Source organism: Mizuhopecten yessoensis, unplaced genomic scaffold (genome assembly GCF_002113885.1).
Source record: "Mizuhopecten yessoensis strain PY_sf001 unplaced genomic scaffold, ASM211388v2 scaffold3949, whole genome shotgun sequence".
Lineage (NCBI taxonomy): Eukaryota > Metazoa > Mollusca > Bivalvia > Pectinida > Pectinidae > Mizuhopecten > Mizuhopecten yessoensis.
Window position 1 is genome coordinate 387,322 of NW_018405300.1, and position 21,803 is coordinate 409,124.

The following is a 21,803-nucleotide window of genomic DNA, read 5'->3' on the forward strand; positions in this document are numbered from 1 at the left end:
AATTATAACCTTGAATTGACAGTTTGATACTTTTAAAATTTTGAGCCAGCCCTACCCCCAAGGGCTGTAGGGTGGGGCTCAAAGGAGTCAGTGTGCTAAAATTTCTTCATTTTCCTTGTTAAGAATCAGAGGTGCTAGTTTCAAATCCTTTTTAGTTGTCTGAAATCTGTATGCTAGATATTGAGTAAGGTGGTTTTATTGTTTTTTGTCACTTTGAATAATATAAAATCAACTCTCTGTATAAATATATCAGGTGACCGTTAAGGCCCATGGGCCTCTTGTTTCAGTTTCTGACACTTTTCTTATGAAACTTCAGATAAATGTGTATGATTTATAGACAGAGTGTAACTAAGCACTTCAATGCCTATTCCCTTAAGGTCAAGGTTATGACAAGGGTGAAGTCTTAAAATGCTTTTCTAGACCAAAACTTGAGATTGCTTTCACATTTTTTATGGTACTTCACATATATTTATTTCATGAACTGAGAGAAAGTATCCATACTATTTCCTACAGTTCATGTCCCAAATGTAATAGTCATGACAAGAGGTCAATGGTCAAATCATTTTAATGCTTTTATATACCATAGCTTCTGATTGCTTTTACATTTTCTTTTGAAAGTTCATAGAAGTCCCTATAATGATTAAACATGATACATTCAGGTCCATATCAAAGAGGTCAAGGTCATCACTAGAGTTCAAAAGTCAAATTATTGTAGTGCATGTCCAAACCATAATACAGTGTATATTGGATAAAGATTTTCCTATGAAAATTGATAGATGATATCCTCTAGGGGCAGAGGAACAGGGATAGATAAGGGAAGTAGGATCCCTAGGCCACGGTGACCTGTAACCTGTGTTTCCTCTGGCCTCGACACCTAACTTAGACATTTTGACAGATAGATGTCTGGTGTGGGACCAGAGCGCACCGCTATATGAAAACATGGAATTCTCCGACACCGTTTGATATCGGGTTGGGGGGGGGGGGGGGGGGGAAATCATATATTCCGTTTTCAGTCAGGATCAATTCAGTTTGTTGATTAGTCACCCAGTGACCTACAAAATGGTGTTTGCTCAGGTACACCAAACGGTGTCGTAGAATTCCACGTTTTCATATAGCAGTGCACTCTGGCCCCACACAAAAATGTATTAATGTCTAAGTAGGGTGTCGTGGCCAGAGGAAACTCGGGCTAGGCTAGGTGACCTGCATAAACAAATGTTTGCCCTTCCCTCAAACTCTTATTCACAAGGATTCTGACTCCAGTTGGTATTTGGTTGTGCTGTGTAAAACGTTTTGAGTAACATCAAATTACTTCTTGAACATAGAAATGTAAATTGGATTTTGTTTTCTTCAACAATTATCCTTTGTAACCAGGGTCAGTTTAAAGGGGTAAATTAACCATTTTTCTGTTTCATACTGTCATTTCAGACCACAAGATGAACCACAGACATGGGTGGGATACTTTGGTCAAGCTCTGAAATCCTCCGCGACATACTTACCGTCACAGGTCACAGAGATGTTTAACCAGGGCAGAGCATTCGCCACATCCAGACTTCCAACATCAGGGCTCCGTAATGTGTGTGCACTGACTATGTAAGTGATTATAATAAATAGCAACACATGATATCTAAACTAGCCCCAAATGGTTTCAAACCCTTGGAATGTTTAACAGTGTTTAAATTATGATGTACTTCTTTAATTTAACCCTAGCTTCAAATCTAAAACTAAGTTTTGAAAAATTTGATACTAAAATTAAAGTAAGTAAACACAGTTTTCAAACTTGTGTTAAAGTGTATTAAAGGTGACTTGAGGGAATGCCCTTATTTCTGTTCTACACTAGCTGTATACTTCTTAGTTTTGTTGTTCATTGTTTTAAGTTACAGGATCCCAGATACATTAAAAGGAAAGATATATAAATTCTTTATTTTATTCTGCAAAGTATTTCTGACAATATCAGTCTTGGTGCGATTGGTTATTAAAACCCACTCAACTTTTTGACTTGATGTCATTATTTGCCTATTTATATTACACTCAATCCCCTTATTGTTTATTTGTAGTATTCAGAAAGTACCACGTTTATTGGTGGCTTCTCAAGATGGCTACCTTCACATCTACAACCTGGACCCCAATGAAGGTGGAGAATGTATGTTACTGCGACAACACAGGTACATCAGGTTTGGTTTGATCATAATTTGTACGTACAGTAAAAACCCACTTCCTCGAACTTGGGTTCCCCCAATACCCCATATTCGTCAAACTAAAATTTGTTTGCTCCTGACCGAGTTTGACATATTCTTTGTAAAGTAACCCCGGATTAGGCGATTCAGGTATTCCTTGAATACCCTGTATTCCTCAAACAAAAATTTGTCCCCGACTCTTCATTGTCACAGTATTAAGCCTATCTATTAGTCGAATAGGTGTGACCTGTCACGCCTGACAGATATGGCACTACTGTCAACATGTCTCAAGGCACAGGCTTTGGTCCACGCTTATTGTGCTTATACAGGTGTCATCTGGACGTCAGTTAATTAGAGGATTAACGGTGGTATCATTAAGTAATTGTACTGTTACCTTGTTGTCTCTGCATTTTATGTGCAGAATTTTTTTTTCAGACAATGTTTTGACATCGATGATTTGGCAGAAGTGTTAATTCATTTGGAGTGTTAAACCATATTTCGGCATGACAATATTAAGCGGAAATCACATAGCGGAATCCGACCAACTTTAAAGATATTCAAACCAGAATACGTCGTGATTGATAATTTCGTTATCAATCACCATCCTGATAACATGGATTCAAGACTTTCTTAATTTTAAAATGATCAAATTGTTCCTCTGGTTTTGATATTTTGTAAAATGAACGTAGCTGATTACAGTATGGTGGACAATGTGAAAACGACAAGTACGTTACATATGCAGCTTTTTAATATTTAATATCTACTTTCTTAATACTGGTGGCCATATGTTTTCATTGTTTAGCTATTTTAAATCTTATTTAATGCTGTCATCTTCTTTAATCTTCTTTTTTTTCTTTTATCATCTACGCAATAGTTGCAGTACTCGTATTGTCTGTTGTCCCACCTGATAAAAAAATGACGATGTCGGTCGAACCTCGGATTCATTGAATACCATGTAATCCTCTAACTTTTGATCTTGACCCTACGTATACGAGTTCGAGTAAACAGGGTTTTACTGTATCTACAATTTTCTGTATGTATAAGGGTAGTACAACAGCCGCTCCTGGCAATTCCAGAATGGTGTGTGGGAGGTGAATACAATTAAAATTATACAAAGCTAAAAACTGGCTTGATTCTTACCAGTCAGTGACACTCAGCAGATAGTCTGAACATCAAAGTAATTATTTGTGACCAAAATGTAAGGTTGACATGTCAGTAGATCATTGGTATGTCTGTGTGACAGGTTGGATGGGAAGCTTGGGGAGGTTCCTGGTGAGACAGCTCCCCACGACAAACCTCTGACGGCAGCCGGAACGAGCTACGCATCCACTTTACGACGACCAGACCCCAGTCCCCCGGGAACGGCTACACCGGTACCACCAGGTAAGCCCTCGGGGACCGACGCCCACTTACCACAATCACCCACCACATACTCACCTGTGGCCCCAAACCCTAGGAGCAGCTATGCCAACATGGTGAAGAGGATGGGAGGGCCACAGGAAGTAGCGGTTGGGTTGGACGATGAGCAGGACCCCATGGATATAATTGATGAAATTCTCAATGGCGCAGGTAACGTATGATTGTCAGGCACACTTGTATGACTGGCTGCATCCTCCCCCACATTAGCACAGTCATCTTGGTCTAGGGTCATGGTTAGTCTGCCTCTCATTACACCCTCGCTGTCAACCCCTTACACCTCAACTATGGCAAGTTTTAGTTCAATTAGTTTGCATTCGAATAGCTCTGACGAAGCTTGAAAAATCTTAACTTTGATATGAATTATTTAAGCTATTTACATATGCTTTTGATATTTGATGTTGTCATAGTTTAACGTTGTTGATTAGCATGGTATCTTTAGTTTTACTGAAAAATCTTGTTCAACAACAATTTTTAAACCTTAAAACGCATTTGGCCTTTAGTTCCAGACATATTGTGATCAATATAATCCTGGCGATAAAGATGAAATTACAAGTACACTGTATTTTGATACGTAGTGTTTCAAAAGTAAAGATATCTGCATAGCTCAGGTGGAGGAACATGTATACAGATCAAGCCATTATGATAGACACTTAAAAAGTACCCCCTACACAACACCCTGAAGTCCACAATGCTCTTTCTGCCCTCTGTATGGCAGAGTAACATACCACTAACACCTAAACCAAACTAAACACAGTTCTTTATCAGATTGTCTTTTCAGGAGTTACTTGACCTGAAGGACACAATTGTAACGTTTTATATTCTCTTCATTTTCTATGAAATTGCAATTTTAGAAATAAGATTTGAAAGCTCATTAAAACAGATTTCCTAATGTTTTCATAATTTCATTTGGGAAAGTGGAAAATTTGGTCCTCAACATGTAGGAGGACCTCAAAATTTATATATATGACTGTATATCCCAGGCCTTGTGACTTAGACATCATACTTAATAGAAAAATAACTACAACTGTTACATATATGTATTTCTATATGTGTTTCAGAATGCTTTAGACATAGATTTTCATTCTTGTTAACTTAAGTTCCACTGACGAGTCCTACATGGACTGTGGCTATATTGTTTCAGTAAATGTTTACTTTGTTTGGCTCTCTACATCAACTTACTAAATTTTTAAATAGGTGCTTCCTTACTTTATATTTCTATTGATTATAAACTGGTGAAATTATCTATTAAAGTCAATATTTGTATCTAAAAGACAAAAGTAAACCTTGCAGCTTGTTGTTATGTGTTCCCAATTTAAGTATGAGGTTAATGGTTTAACCTTGACTCTGTTTCATAGACACGGAACACTAACTAGATATAAACTCACTACTTCATACAGTTTAGTAAGGGTAGTTTCTAATTCATCTGACATATCACCCATGATTACAACACATTATTTGGTTTTTGTAGTTCAAATATTATAGAAAATGCCTTTTTCCTTGTCCAAGTAAGCCTGCCAGTCATATGACACCTGTTGTTGTTGTGGATGTTGTTGTTGTTGTGGTTGTTGTTGGGTTTTTTTGGGGGGGAGAGGGGGAATGGAGGGCTGTTCCGCACACTCTTTAAATATGTCTAACGCACAGAAAATCGTAACACTTATGGTACCTGTTGTTTTGGGGGAGTGGGCTGTTCTACATACAGCGAGAAAAACAGTAAAACATGAGTGAAGATTTTCATTACATGTACATCTTTGTTGACAGTGTTTTCTTATCCGATTCCAATAAAATCCTTCACTTTGTTCCTCTCTGATACACTTCACTGTAAGGTCTGACAACGCCATGAGAGGTCACATTCAGGTGATATCAGATGCTTACATTTACACGTTTTCCAACAACAAGAATTTTGAGTACTTCACACTGATTTGCAAGTAAAACGTCACCAGAACATAACCCCTGTTGACATCGTCAGATCCCACACTGTGTTGTGTCAAAGTGGAGAAGAGTAAAGGATTCAGTTATCAAATTCATACACAAAAATTCTCATGCAGCTTGTATATCATTCTGCAAAGACGGGCATTATACCATGAGTCTTGATGAGGTGAGGTCAAAGCAAAACATTGTTATAATGCTGTGTTCATGCCAGGTGACCATACACAAGTGATGTACGTAGATGTCTAACCAAACAACAGGAAAATCACCTTTTTATGCAAACATTTTTGCATTCAAGAACTGTCAGTATAGGTGATACCACATGTCCTTAATACAACACTACATACTAAGTTTCATTTAAACCTCAAATCTGTTCAGTAACTGCTACAGCATGGACATCATAACCATACACTACTTACACTGTTAGTTGTTAAACATTGTCACGACTGTGTGGAACTGTCCCTTCACCGATCTGATGAGATTGTTCATGTGATTTAATACTGACTTATTAAGTGGTGCTAATGTCTGTGTGTTAAATGCTGTGTTTTGGGTGAACATATGTTGATTGTGTAAAATGTGTCTTCTAATCACCATTTAATGTCTATTCAAAACTTCATGAGATGTACTTTTTCTGATTCTACTGTTACTTGACTAAAGAGTCAAACAATGAGTTTTGAAGTACTGTATGCATATATTACCACTGTATGGCATTACCACTATATAACCTTGCAATATAAATATATCAGTATAACTATTCTTGCAATATATATCAATTTAATAACATACAATTTTTATATTGAACTCATGTTAACTAATTGTTTAATACCACCATGCCTTCCATACAGGCAGGAATACCTTATTTCTGTACAGTGTATTTGTATATGAAAAATATGATTAATTCAGGTACTGAATACACATGAATTTTGCTAACAATGAGTTGAACATGTGATATGTGAAATTATTGGAAATTGATAGTATAAGTCAGATCTATAGTGGTATGTCAATCATGAATTAAAATAACACCTAAAAATACTCCGACAATTACAGAATATTCACAAAGTTGAAGTGATATCCTGTTGATGAAGCTGCAGGCTATGATTAGTGCTGTCAGGCTGCATCGTGTCAGTGTGGAAACTGCCAAAGTTAAATAAATGGCTCTATGGAGCTAATATCGCTATGCTTTATGCTTAGTGGTTATAGCATGCAACACTTATTTTATTGGCCAGAACTTACTCTTACATATGACAAACTCCAAATTACAACAATTTTAAAATAAACCACTGTGATATTAAAATAAAGACATTACCTTTCAGGAAATGCACCAAAGCCAAGTTTTAAGATTTTACAAACAGAAAGACAATTTGCTCGATATGATTGGTTCAATATATCTATTTATAATTCAGCATTTTACCGCATATTTTGTTAAGTTAGCATGTATGCATGACTGTTATGCAAACACAGTTGAAATGCCGCGATTTATAGAACAATTGATGGTTAAACAATAGAATATTTATTCACCAATTTCATAACCTCTTTTTTTAATACCAAATTTGACAATGATGTTAGGTAGGTGTGGTAATAGGTTCCTATAACCTATTTTAGCATTGCAGAAACAGTACAGTGAGTAGATGGCTCGGCGTCTTGTCCAGTTAAGATCCCAACCTTGTACATGTATACATAATCTGTGCTTCAAAGTGATTGGCTGAGTGGTTACGCCTTGAAGCTTTAAAGCTTCCATTTCTGTGCAGGCCAGTTAGTGGTTAGGTCAAACAAAATTAAAAGTTGTATTTCCTGTTTGGGCCCAAAAAAAAAAAAGATGGAATAGATAGATATGCGAAAGATTTTATCATTATGTCTTTTTAATTTACTGAAATGCGATTTTCTTATGTGTAAAAATAATGTTATGATATGGTTTGTTTGATGAACCACTATTAATTACGGTACATGTATAAACATGTGGATCTCTTGAACAAAGGTAAAATACATTGTCTTGTACATTCTTATGAAAACTGAAGTTGGGGCGGCATTTTATGGTCAGAGTAGGTGGTGAAACAGAAAACACAGCTATTATTTTGTTCGGGTGTATTGTGTGGCACTAGTGTATACAAGACATGTCAAATCAAGGACTACATGAGCACATCTGGGTACGGCATCATACCTGCTATTCTGCATGAACATTGCTTTTTTTTTCAGTTTCTATTTCAAGATTGTTGTGATGTGATGTTATGGGGTTGTTCTTTTTGTTATTTATACATGATTTTTAAAACAAATAAAAAGGTTTTACTTTAAGTCTTTTAAAATGATATTTTCTTATTTACAAGAAAAATATATATCCAAGTATTACTTATTAAATATTACATTTATTTAATATGTGTATTGGTTACATTTTTATATCTTTTGTTACATTACATTGTAAATTTCTATAAATTTGCAAGAAAATTAACAGAGCACCTATGATTAAGATGATGTCATACAGGTATAACAAAGTTAATTTGCCTGTTATACCTTTCAGAGTCCCAGCCGTATCAGGAGGTAGACCAAGGTGCTATGGGTGGTGAAGGAGGTGGCTCCCCTGGCCTCGGACAGCTCCGGCTCGATGATGATAATGAGTTCCCACCAATGACACACAAGAACGACTGAAACCATAACGTGTCCAGGTCACCATAAACTGCCAGAGGTCGTCGAAAATGGATTGGAGAATATATTTGGTGTGGGAGCCACTGCAGATTTGAAAGATTTCTTGGAGCAATATCAGTGATGTTTTAGCAAGATTAATGTGTAAAGGAGAAAGTCATATAAAAGAGGATGGTTAATACTGATGATTTCTGGGGGGGAAAATCAACTGAAATAAAAATTGATTTAAGGAAAATTGCCTTTTCATGTTACAGAATGTATTTCATAATACAGGTGAGATTTTATCCTGAACACATTTTCCATATAGTATATGAAATATATTGAAAATCATGAAAATGTTCTTTTTGCGACTATACAATGTTCATGTTTAACAGGAACAGTATTTTATCATTTTTAGTCCTTGGTAACCAGCTACTACATTCCCAGCCTGGCCTGATAGATGTAGCGAATCTAACCAACGCTGTATCTATGGCTGTTGTACTAGTTAAATTCATTTTTTCAACCACATTTAGGACAAGGGACATATCTAACTCTGAGAACGACTTCTACTAATTTTATGATATCAGCAATTATTTGATTTCAGCTGAGTTTAAAGCTTTTTTAAAATCATGCACCTTGCTTTCCAGTGTCAAATTTATTAACTGTACAAGTCAATTATATTTGTTGGTGTTTTTGTATGTGATTTAATCTATTCTAATAAAGCAATTTGGTCAAATACATTTATGTTTAAATAAAGTGATGTAGTCTATTTTGAATACATTTTGTGAAACAACTGGACTAAATGTAATAAACTGTATGAATTGTGTGATTTGACCTGATGAAATCAAGCTTCTTTTGTCTTCCTAATTCTAGCACAATTAATGCATCAGCTATCAGCCCTTTTAAAGTTATCAGATACAATTTCTTCACCATTTCAAACCAATTAACATGATAAATTCCATTGTATGAGATGTCCGGTGTGCTGTAATTGTGATGTGTGGACAGCGTGTCCCTGCTACACGTGATGTCAGTGTTTGTTATCCTGCCTGTCTCGGCTGTTTAGCACTGTTGTTAGTAGTGTCTTAGGGAGGACAGGTTTTGTAGACTGTACTTCTGTTTTCTTATTGGTAAATTGCTGTACTTTAATAATTAAACTGACACTAGACATATAGTTATCAAAAGCCTTTCTAATGGTAAACATATATGTGTGTATACATGTATATATGAAAAGGGGGTGGGGAAACAAAGATTTAAGCAACTGCCTAGCACTTTAACCTTTTCAGAGGTTCGTTGGGGGATTAAGTAAAGTGGGTAGAACCAGGAGAATTATCATAATATTGTTAGATGAAAATCATTTTTAATCCAATGACATGCCTATTTTGTGTTGAGGTATATGATAAAGAATGTAGCATGTCATTATATTAATGACTCGATCCTGGAGAGTAATACCTCGGTAAGTCACCACAGAAATGTTCATCAGCAATGTCAATGCTCAGGTAGGATGTTAGAAACTAGCCACAAGTATGTATATACAGTCATAATACCTTAACAGGTACACATGTAGGCCAATAGGAAGGGCTCCGGTAGTGTTACATGTAAGGGGGAACTTGTGAGCTGAAACCTTATAGATTATGTATGATTTGAAAAACGTTGAAATGTATGACTGGTAGAAACCGAACACTGGCGTCATGTCAGTTTTGGTGCAGTTGACATGGAGAACAGCTTCTAGTCAAAATGGTTTACAGCTAAACAAAGAAAAACAGTTCAGTTGGTCAGTCATCAAACATCTCTTGTTGTAAAAAAAACAACATGATCAATAACAAGATACTTTTTTTCTTCTAATTATTAATTCATGTATTTAATGTTCTGTATAAATTTAACTATATCAATTTTGTGATAACATACTGCTATGTGAGGATGGATGGTACATGTGAGGATTAAATGTGTATTTTTGTGACTACTCATTTGTCATTGGACGTGGCACTCCTGAACTGCTTCCTGTGTACCCACAGGGACATATATCATTACTGGGAAAATATGTCGGATACAGTTGATGTATATTTAGTAAGGATTATGATGTCCTAGTTAAGGACACCCACTTCTGTGGTGAAAACAGGGCCCTTGTACGTCTTTGTGAGGAGGTATTACTTCAACTTCAATAACTGTTAATAAATATTTCTTATGACGCCATTAGTTGTCTTTGCCTTGTTTTACTTTTGTAGTTTCCTGTGATTCCACTGGCATTTATATTGCGCATTTATATCAACTGAAAGCAGTTCAATACTTGAACATGTCGGGGGCGTAGCTAGCCCTTGTTCAGAGTGGATACATTTAGGATTGGGTCCAGGACAGGGCCTTGGTAGAGGGCTGTGTGCCAGCGTATAGGCAGTTACATGCCTGATCGCTAGCAAGAACTTCGTTGAAAAGGGGGGTGGTAACACCTACATCTCGGCAGAGGATTAGTCAGAGCAAACTGAGTTACTCTGCCATCCAGTCTTTCATCCAAAGTGTGTGAAGGATTTACTGGCAGAAATGGTTTTGGACTGATTTAACTGCTTTCCTCAGTAATCACATGCCTGCCTCTACTGCATACATGGTTTACACTCCAATAACGTTTGCTACTTAAATGCCTATTACGTTTTTCTCGATCTATTTATCCTGTTGACAAAACTAGACCCGTTTTCTACTAGAAAGGATAACAACAATAACTAGGGCAAGATATGGACAAAGGAAAGATTTACAGTCGGACAATTGAAAACGTGCAAGGAGAATAAAGCCAGATGTTCCGGAAGGGAAGGCGTCTTCTCCGACGAGGAAATTTTGCGATCATTGTGACTCGATGTCCAACTATGGGATAAGATATGTTAGGTGTGTATTAGATCGTTTGAGATCGACGTGAATTACTGGAGTGACACAATATACTGGTCTATATGTGTCACCCCTGGAAGAACTCATTCAGTATTTGACTCTTCCGAATGGTGACTCAAATCGCATTTAATTTGTCGTTGTTTGTTGAAGCTGTGGTATTTATAATGCATGGAGATACTCAATTTTACTTTCATGCAATCATCAGATTATTCATAAAATGGCTGTTCACAACGCTTATTAAGGAAATATTTTAAGGAGTTTTACATTAAATAGGAGGAAACAAGATTGTTGCCAATGTCACAATACATGTGAGAAGAACATTGTGACTAGGGTCGAAGTAAATTATTAATCAGGCTCTGGAGTAGCGTATCAACTATACCATGTATCAATAGATGATCAATCAGGTTCTGTGTAGCGAATCAACAAAATTATATATCAATAGATTGTCAATCAGGCTCTGTGTAGCGAATCAACTATACTATGTATCAATATATTATCAATCAGGCTCTGGTGTAGCGAATCAACTATACCATGTATCAATAGATTATCAATCAGGCTCTGGTGTAGCGAATCAACTATACCATGTATCAATAGATTATCAATCAGGCTCTGGTGTAGCGAATCAACAATACCATATATCAATAGATGATCAATCATGCTCTGTGTAGCAAATCAACTATACCATGTATCAATAGATTATCAATCAGGTTCTGGTGTAGCGAATCAACTATACCATGTATCAATAGATTATCAATCAGGCTCTGGTGTAGCGAATCAACTATACCATATATCAATAGATTGTCAATCAGTCTCTGGTGTAGCGAATCAACTATACCATATATCAATAGATGATCAATCAGGCTCTGGTGTAGCGTATCAACTATACTATGTATCAATAGATAATCAATCTGGCTCTGTGTAGCGAATCAACAACACCATATAGCAATAGATTGCAAATCAGGCTCTGGTGTAGCGTATCAACTATACCATATAGCTATAGATTGTCAATCAGGCTCTGGTATAGCGTTTCAACTATACCATGTATTAATAGATTGTCAATCAAGCTCTGGTGTAGCGAATCAACTATACCATATATCAATAGATTATCAATCAGGCTCTGGTGTAGCGTATGAACTATACTATGTATCAATAGATTGTCAATCAAGCTCTGGTGTAGCGAATCAACTATACCATGCAACAGTAAATTATCAATCAGGCTCTGGTGTAGCGAATCAACTATAACATATATCAATAGATTGTCAATCAGGCTCTGGTGTAGCGTATCAACTAGACTATGTATCAATAGATTGTCAATCAAGCTCTGGTGTAGCCAATCAACTATACCATGTATCAATAGATTATCAATCAGGTTCTGGTGTAGCGTATCAACTATACTATGTATCAATAGATAATCAATCTGGCTCTGTGTAGCGAATCAACAACACCATATAGCAATAGATTGCAAATCAGGCTCTGGTGTAGCGTATCAACTATACCATATATTAATAGATTGTCAATCAAGCTCTGGTGTAGCGTATCAACTATACCATGCAACAGTAAATTATCAATCAGGCTCTGGTGTAGCGAATCAACTATACAATGTAGAAATAGATTGTCAATCAAGCTCTGGTGTAGCGAATCAACTATACCATATATCAATAGATTATCAATCAGGCTCTGGTGTAGCGAATCAAAAAAACCATACATGTATATCAATAGATGATCAATCAGTCTCTGTGTAGCGTATCAACTATACCATATATCAATAGATTATCAATCAGGCTCTGGTGTAGCGAATCAAAAAAACCATACATGTATATCAATAGATGATCAATCAGGCTCTGTGTAGCGAATCAACTATACCATATATCAATAGATGATCAATCAGGCTCTGGTGTAGCGTATCAACTATACCATGTAATGATATATTATCAATCAGGCTCTGGTATAGCGTATCAACTATACCATATATCAATAGATTATCAATCAGGCTCTGGTGTAGCGAATCAACAATACCATGTATCAATAGATTATCAATCAGGCTCTGGTGTAGCGTATCAACAATACCATGGATCAATAGATGATCAATCGGGCTCTGGTGTAGCGAATCAACTATACCATGTATCAATAGATTATCAATCAGGCTCTGGTGTAGCGAATCAACAATACCATGTATCAATAGATTATCAATCAGGCTCTGTGTAGCGTATCAACTATACCATAAATCAATAGATTATTAATCAGGCTCTGTGTAGCGTATCAACTATACCATATATCAATAGATTGTCAATCAAGCTCTGGTGTAGCGTATCAACTATACCATGTAACAATAGATTATCAATCAGGCTCTGGTGAATAGATTGTCAATCAAGCTCTGGTGTAGCGTATCAACTATACCATATATCAATAGATATTATCAATCAGGCTCTGGTGTAGCGAATCAGAAAAACCATACATGTATATCAATAGAATGATCAATCAGGCTCTGGTGTAGCGAATCAAAACCCCCCTATATATCAATAGATGATCAATCAGGTTCTGTGTAGCGTATCAACTATACCATTTATCAATAGATTATCAATCAGGCTCTGTGTAGCGAATCAAAAATACCATATATATCAATAGATGATCAATCAGGCTCTGGTGTAGCGAATCAAAAATACTATATATATCAATAGATGATCAATCAGGCTCTGTGTAGCGTATCAACTATACCATATATCAATAGATTATCAATCAGGCTCTGTGTAGCGAATCAAAAATACCATATATATCAATAGATGATCAATCAGGTTCTGTGTAGCGTATCAACTATACCATGTAACGATAGATTATCAATCAGGCTCTGGTGTAGCGAAACAACCATACCATATATCAATAGATTATTAATCAGGCTCTGTGTAGCGTATCAACTATACCATATATCAATAGATTATCAATCAGGCTCATGTGTAGCGAATCAACTATACCATATATCAATATATCATCAATCAGGCTTTGGTGTAGCGAATCAACTATACCATATATCAACAGATTATCAATCAGGCTCTGGTGTAGCGAAACAACCATACCATATATCAATAGATTATTAATCAGGCTCTGTGTAGCGTATCAACTATACCATATCTCAATAGATTGTCAATCAGTCTCTGGTGTAGCGAATCAACTACACCATATATCAATAGATTATCAATCAGGCTCTGGTGTAGCGAAACAACCATACCATATATCAATAGATTATTAATCAGGCTCTGTGTAGCGTATCAACTATACCATATCTCAATAGATTGTCAATCAGTCTCTGGTGTAGCGAATCAACTATACCATGTATCAATAGATGATCAATCAGGCTCTGGTGTAGCGTATCAACTATACCATATAGCTATAGATTGTCAATCAGGCTCTGGTGTAGCGTATCAGCTATAACATATATCAATAGATTGTCAATCAGGCTCTATGTAGCGTATCAACTATATACCATATATCAATAGATTGTCAATCAGGCTCTATGTAGCGTATCAACTATATACCATATATCAATAGATTGTCAATCAGGCTCTGGTGTAGCGTATCAACTATACCATGTAACAATAGATTATCAATATATCAATAGATGATCAATCAGGCTCTGTGTAGCGTATCAACTATACCATATCTCAATAGATTGTCAATCAGTCTCTGGTGTAGCGAATCAACTACACCATATATCAATAGATTATCAATCAGGCTCTGGTGTAGCGAAACAACCATACCATATATCAATAGATTATTAATCAGGCTCTGTGTAGCGTATCAACTATACCATATATCAATAGATTATCAATCAGGCTCTGGTGATTATCAATCAGGCTCTGGTGTAGCGAATCAACTATACCATATATCAATATATCATCAATCAGGCTATGGTGTAGCGAATCAACTATACCATATATCAACAGATTATCAATCAGGCTCTGGTGTAGCGAAACAACCATACCATATATCAATAGATTATTAATCAGGCTCTGTGTAGCGTATCAACTATACCATATCTCAATAGATTGTCAATCAGTCTCTGGTGTAGCGAATCAACTACACCATATATCAATAGATTATCAATCAGGCTCATGTGTAGCGAATCAACTATACCATATATCAATAGATTGTCAATCAGGCTCTGGTGTAGCGTATCAGCTATAACATATATCAATAGATTGTCAATCAGGCTCTATGTAGCGTATCAACTATATACCATATATCAATAGATTGTCAATCAGGCTCTTGTATAGCGTATCAACTATAGTAGCGTATCAACTATACCATGTAATGATATATTATCAATCAGGCTCTGGGGTAGCGAATCAACTATACCATATATCAGTAGATTATCAATCAGGCTCATGTGTAGCGAATCAACTATACCATATATCAATATATCATCAATCAGGCTATGGTGTAGCGAATCAACTATACCATATATCAATATATCATCAATCAGGCTTTGGTGTAGCGAATCAACTATACCATATATCAGTAGATTGTCAATCAGGCTCATGTGTAGCGAATCAACTATACCATATATCAATAGATTGTCAATCAGGCTCTGGTGTAGCGAATCAACTATACCATATATCAATTGATTATCAATCAGGGTCTGGTGTAGCGTATCAACTATACCATATATCAATAGATTGTCAATCAGGCTCTGTGTAGCGTATCAACTATACCATGTAACAATAGATTATCAATCAGGCTCTGGTGTAGCGAATCAACTATATCATATATCAATAATTTTCAATCAGACTCTGGAGTAGCGAATCAACTATACAATGTATCAATAGATTATCAATCAGGCTCTGGTGTAGCGAATCAACTATATATATATCAGTAGATTATCAATCAGGCTCTGGTGTAGCGAATCAACTATACCATATATCAATAGATTATCAATCAGGCTCTGGTGTAGCCAATCAACTATATATATATCAGTAGATTATCAATCAGGCTCTGGTGTAGCGAATCAACTATACCAAGTATCAATAGATTATCAATCAGGCTCTGGTGTAGCGAGTCAACTATACCATATATCAATAGATTATCAATCTGGCTCTGTGTAGCGAATCAACTATACCATATATCAATAGATTGTCAATCAGGCTCTATGTAGCGAATCAACTTTACCATGTAACAATAGATTATCAACCGGGCTCTGGTGTAGCGAATCAACTATACCATGTAACAATAGATTGTATATCAGGCTCTGGTGTAGCGTATCAACTATGCCATGTATCAATAGATTGTCAATCAGGCTCTGGTGTAGCGTATCAACTATACCATGTAACAATAGATTGTATATCAGGCTCTGGTGTAACGTATCAACTATGCCATGTATCAATAGATTGTCAATCAGGCTCTGTGTAGCGTATCAACTATACCATATATCAATAGATTGTCAATCAGGCTCTTGTAGGTTCCTATAGCGAATCAACTATACCATATATCAATAGATGATCAATCAGGCTCTGGTGTAGCGTATCAACTATACCATATATCAATGTATTATCATCAATCGCTGGTGTAGCGAGTCAACTATATATACTTTGAAACATAATTCATCTAACAAGATTGGCGCTAGCGTCTGTTGATATATATTGTACGCATGTTATGCATGCGATATATTTTATCAGAGACGTTTATATTACATAATTTATACGTCTCTGATTTTATATAGGTGAGTCGATTCTAAAATGATATATTTTGGATTGATTACCTCACAGCCTTTGAGGACCATGTTAAAAAGTGTTCGGTCACCACCCCATAGTGTCCCTCAGCCCTTGTCTTTCCTGTTTACAGTTGCTGTGTATAACAGTAAAATTATCGTCCGCAATTATTGCCCTTACTTTCCCATTAAACTTTGTATGGGAGGGATGCATTTTAAAACTTTAACATAGATAAATGTAGTTTTTGTACCATCTAGAACAGTGTAAAGGTTTCTGTACCAATTTAAAACACTGGTTTGTCTATGTATTATTGAACGGGCATTATTGAACCACGGTGAAACATCATTAACAGATAAGGAGGAAGAAGCCCCTTTTCGTGGCTAGCCGATCTCATTAGCACGGTAATTAAAATGAGACAATGTGTGATGATCTGATGGTTGTTGGACGTGGTCCGCCTCCTAATGATGATCGGTGACCAGAAAGGTGGTTTATAGACGTCGTTCTCGCGTTTATCATCACGCTCACGGAATACAGTTACGTTCTGAAAGGTGTCTGAAATATCATTAGCCTAAAATAAAGCCTAATACGCGATACTGAATGTACTACAGAAATAAACTGACGCATTTTAACCATTTACGCATTAAGTACTGAAGCACTCGTTACCTCAAGAACAAATAGTGATTAACCTTTATCTATAGTATTGAACTTGGGAGCACAACCATCTTTCTAAAGCCAGAATATGTTCTGGTGAATATTACATTATATTGGCAGTTAATCATGTTAAACAGTCCTAAGTAATAGTATCGTCAGAATTTATATGACAACATCTAGAGGAAAGACCATTATTAAGTAGCTTACGTGTTGTAGGACGATCTATGGATAAACAACCCTAGGCTCTGGAATAGCAACCCATTCACATTTGTATCTCAAACATGGGTGTGAAAACGGATTTTATAGAATTACTATGTCTTTGCATTGGTACAGTCTCCTCGAATCCTGTTATTATACTACTCTGTGTTGCAAATGTGGTGCTTATTTATTTATTTATTTAATCCTGTATTCCTTTTTATATATTTAATTTCCTTAATCATAAAGGACTGCAAACTTATCAAAATGCTAATTTTGTGTGTAGTTTTGATCGAAGTACAGGCAATTATTACGGGTACGTCACCATACGCCAGAGCACCATTTAGTCATCAACCGTCTCGTGAGCTCGTTAGCGCGTCATCGCGCGGTAACCTATCAGATAACATTACACCAGTAGCTACACGTGTATATATATAGGTATAGGTCCCCTGAGGTGAGTACAGGTAGAGCGGCCAGTCCCACACAGGAGTATATACCGCAAAACACAGGTACGTCAACTTCCGTGTCTAATCATACTAGTGTATGTTATAGTAGCTTATAGTAATAAGTATTTTTTTTAATACTAAATTACTATTATAATATTATTTCTAATATTTAATATTAGTATGCCCGTTGGACTTTGCTTGTGCAGAGGCACCGTTCTAATAGTATATCTGCAGCTAGAAGTTAATATAAATGCACAAGGAATTTTGTAAAATCTTGTTATGATATAGATATTTGTGGAAAACATGTCGATATCTATGGCAAATATTCAGACCTTTTTGCAAATTTTGTCATTAGTTTGCTAAACTATTTAATCAGAGAGTGTACTAATATACATATATGCATTAGCATAAATGGGATAATACAGTTTTTATGTTTTCCATTTGGAATATTTTTGTGTAAACTATTTTATATGAAAAAAATATTTCGAACAGTTGTCAAGACATCTGTTTCCTCATTCGAGTTAAGATTCAACAAGCGCCCTATAAGATGGTAACGTCACCCTAAATTTCAAGTCCCTGATAAGACCTTTATTAAACATCAAAATTCATATATGTTATTGAGATATATTGAGCTTGTACGTTTGTTATTAAAATGGTACATAGCGACGTGGAGGTAGTCAGCATAATGAATAAAGGCCGATTTATATATATATATATATAATAGAAGTTAACCGACAATAATATGTCAACCATATTTTATGGGGCTTGCTTGACCTTAAATTTACAAATAATGTGAAGCCAAACTTTTCCAACATTTTTTTTATTGAGCATTGATACGTAATCTTTCATTATTGTTGATGGAAAATACAGAAGGGTAGTTCCTCTGATATGTTTTTTTTCTCTCTCAAACAGATATGAAAAGTAAGCTGTTATTATATTGTAAACATATTGGTTTAAATATAGATTAATTTTCATCATAAAATATCATGTCACTAGCTTTTAAATGTCATTTGTTGATTGACTGCTATATAGAACCATCAAATGATCTTAATGGCATTTTACAATAAATCGGCGATGAAAATGATTGGTCCACATTGCAAAGCTTTGGTGCCTACCAATTATGTACGACTCCTTAAAAAGCTCCCGATTAGTAATATGTTCCTTAGAAAAATCATTTGCAAAGTTTCTTAATTAAAATAAAGTGTATTTTCACTTACCTTAACCATATATTGGAATATGTTTATAATTCTTATTTAAGATGCATTAAATTGGTTTCGTTGTCCTCTATATGTTTAAACAAAAATATAATCTTAATTTGATTGTACCCAAACAAGTTTCTTATAAGAAATATATTAACTGTATGCATTTTACATCGCAAACAATGCATGTTTTACATCATTACAACACTATAATACGATTAAATACACCTCACAACCATGTACCCGGATCTTTGATGATGCTACACCTTCCTCGAATGCCTCAATATCTCCTATTTGACAGTGTTACTTCGCCTATACGATCTTCTGGGAGTGTCACCTATCTTGTATCATTGTCGTCTGACATTGTTAACTCGCCAGTACACGCTCTTCTGGCGTTGTTAACTCGCCAGTACCAAGGTCTTCTGGCATTGTTAACTCGCCAGTACCATGGTCTCATGATATTGTTAACTCACCGGTACCATGGTTTCATGACATTGTTACCTCACCGGTACCATGGTCTCATGATATTGTTAACTCACCGGTACCATGGTCTCATGATATTGTTAACTCACCGGTACCATAGTCGTCTGACATTGTTAACTCACCGGTACCATGGTCTCATGACATTGTTAACTCACCGGTACCATAGTCGTCTGACATTGTTAACTCACCGGTACCATGGTCTCATGATATTGTTAACTCACCGGTACCATGGTTTCATGACATTGTTACCTCACCGGTACCTTGGTCTCATGACATTGTTAACTCACCGGTACCATGGTCTCATGATATTGTTAACTCACCGGTACCGTAGTCGTCTGACATTGTTAACTCACCGGTACCATGGTCTCATGACATTGTTAACTCACCGGTACCATGGTCGTCTGACATTGTTAACTCACCGGTACCATGGTCTCATGACATTGTTAACTCACCGGTACCATGATCTTCTGACACTGTTAACCCGCCAGCACCATCGACTTTAAGTTACTCAACAACTTTCATGGAATAATCAATGTAGGAAGTGAAATCTCGTTGGTGGAAATCAGTTTGTTTCAAGTGTAAAATATTATATTTACTCCTTTTTTTATTTTACAATTAATGACATTTCGTGACCAATCTTCACTTTTATAACTTCCCCTTCCTCATTTAATAATATGCAATTAATTTCTTAATTTTATGATAATTGGAAAATTGACTTATTGACCTTTGCATACCATGACACGAACTTTTGATCACCCAGGTATGATATCAGTAAATACCAAATGTCAAGTAATTATCCTTAAGGTCATAATTGGCATTCACTTGTTCACTGACCTGGACAAGTTACTTACCAACATTTAAGTACGGTGTGTGTGGTGTTCTATCCTTGATCTAAAACAAACTGCATCCCGTTCACTCACTCATGCAGTGCACGTATGTCCCCGTCAAGTGTGTCAGTGAACTAGTGGGTTGGGCTAACATTTACTACCAGGAAGATCATGAGGGGTCGTGCACCCATGTCCAGACTTAATATCAATAAGTTGCGAGCATAAAATGATGATTCCTTTTAATCTTAATACCAATAAGGAAATAAACAGGCGACCTGAAAAGTACCTAACATTTGTTGATATTAATGAAAACAAGGCTTTAAGCGAGTCCAGTGTGATTCCAGTTGTGGACAGACAGGTGTTTACACCACAGGTAAACATTGATCCATCTAACTAGGACATTGACACTACCATAGATACGGTTACAGTCCCCACGCGGGGACACACTCGGCGGTTTTCTAATATCCACATATATTAGACTTCATCAACCNACTTAAACTTAAAAACCAATAGACACGTGACGTACTAGAGTCGGACACGTGACGTACTAGAGTCGGAGAGATTACTGTTATAACTCCCACAAAAACACAACTACAGATCGTCTCATTATACTGCTAATGTGTTTTCTATTCTTGTAAAGCGTTAATTGTCTTTGGTCGATGTCTTTGTATAATCTTTAAAAAATGTTTACTTATATCTGTTTCACCATAAAATATAAAAATGTCTGTATTAGATCTTAACATGCGTTTACACAATTGAATTTGAATTGTGTCCATACTGTTTCCGAAGCCCCAGCCATACAGAAGTAGTAGTTGCTAATCACACTCTTCAGTTAACATAACGTTCGTTTGTGCTGATTGTTTAACATTGTCATTATAGTTCATTATATAGCATATTTAACCATTAACAGTGAGTTTTCATGTATTACAATATACCAAGTGTTTTAAAAGTACAGACTGTAATCCGTCTGTTGATTCTGACATAACAAAATCGTCTGAACACAGGATAATAAATCACTTTCAATACAATCCAATATTAATATTTCAAATGTTTTGTATTGTTCGGGAAAATATGGATATGAATGAAAAGCCTTGGTNATCTATAATAATACCTTGTTATCTACACATCTATAATAATACCTTGTTATCTACACATCTATAATAATACCTTGTTATCTACACATCTATAATAATACCTTGTTATCTACAAATCTATAATAAAACCTTTTTATCTACACATCTATAATAATACCTTGTTCTCTACACATCTATAATAATACCTTGTTATCTACACATCTATAATA

At 35.9% G+C, this 21,803-nt stretch overlaps 2 protein-coding genes across 3 annotated transcripts in view; both read left to right on the top strand.

Annotated features, from left to right (window-relative positions):
• The window catches only part of LOC110448218 (WD repeat domain phosphoinositide-interacting protein 2-like), a 17,708-nt gene extending 7,383 nt beyond the window's left edge, over nt 1–10,325 (top strand). The window contains exons 8-11 of one of the 2 annotated variants that reach the window (XM_021494349.1): nt 1,426–1,590; nt 2,055–2,162; nt 3,418–3,743; nt 8,032–10,325. In XM_021494349.1, coding sequence (XP_021350024.1) covers nt 1,426–1,590; nt 2,055–2,162; nt 3,418–3,743; nt 8,032–8,159 — 727 coding nt within the window. In that variant the 3' untranslated portion in view covers nt 8,160–10,325. The remainder of the gene's footprint in view (nt 1–1,425; nt 1,591–2,054; nt 2,163–3,417; nt 3,744–8,031) is intronic. The other variant, XM_021494350.1, reaches the window with a different exon arrangement.
• A 7,697-nt stretch (nt 10,326–18,022) lies between these two features.
• Nucleotides 18,023–21,803, top strand: part of LOC110448205 (protein PFC0760c-like) — a gene marked incomplete at its 3' end in the record, with an annotated part of 17,222 nt that continues 13,441 nt past the window's right edge. The window contains exon 1 of the mRNA XM_021494335.1: nt 18,023–18,054. The remainder of the gene's footprint in view (nt 18,055–21,803) is intronic.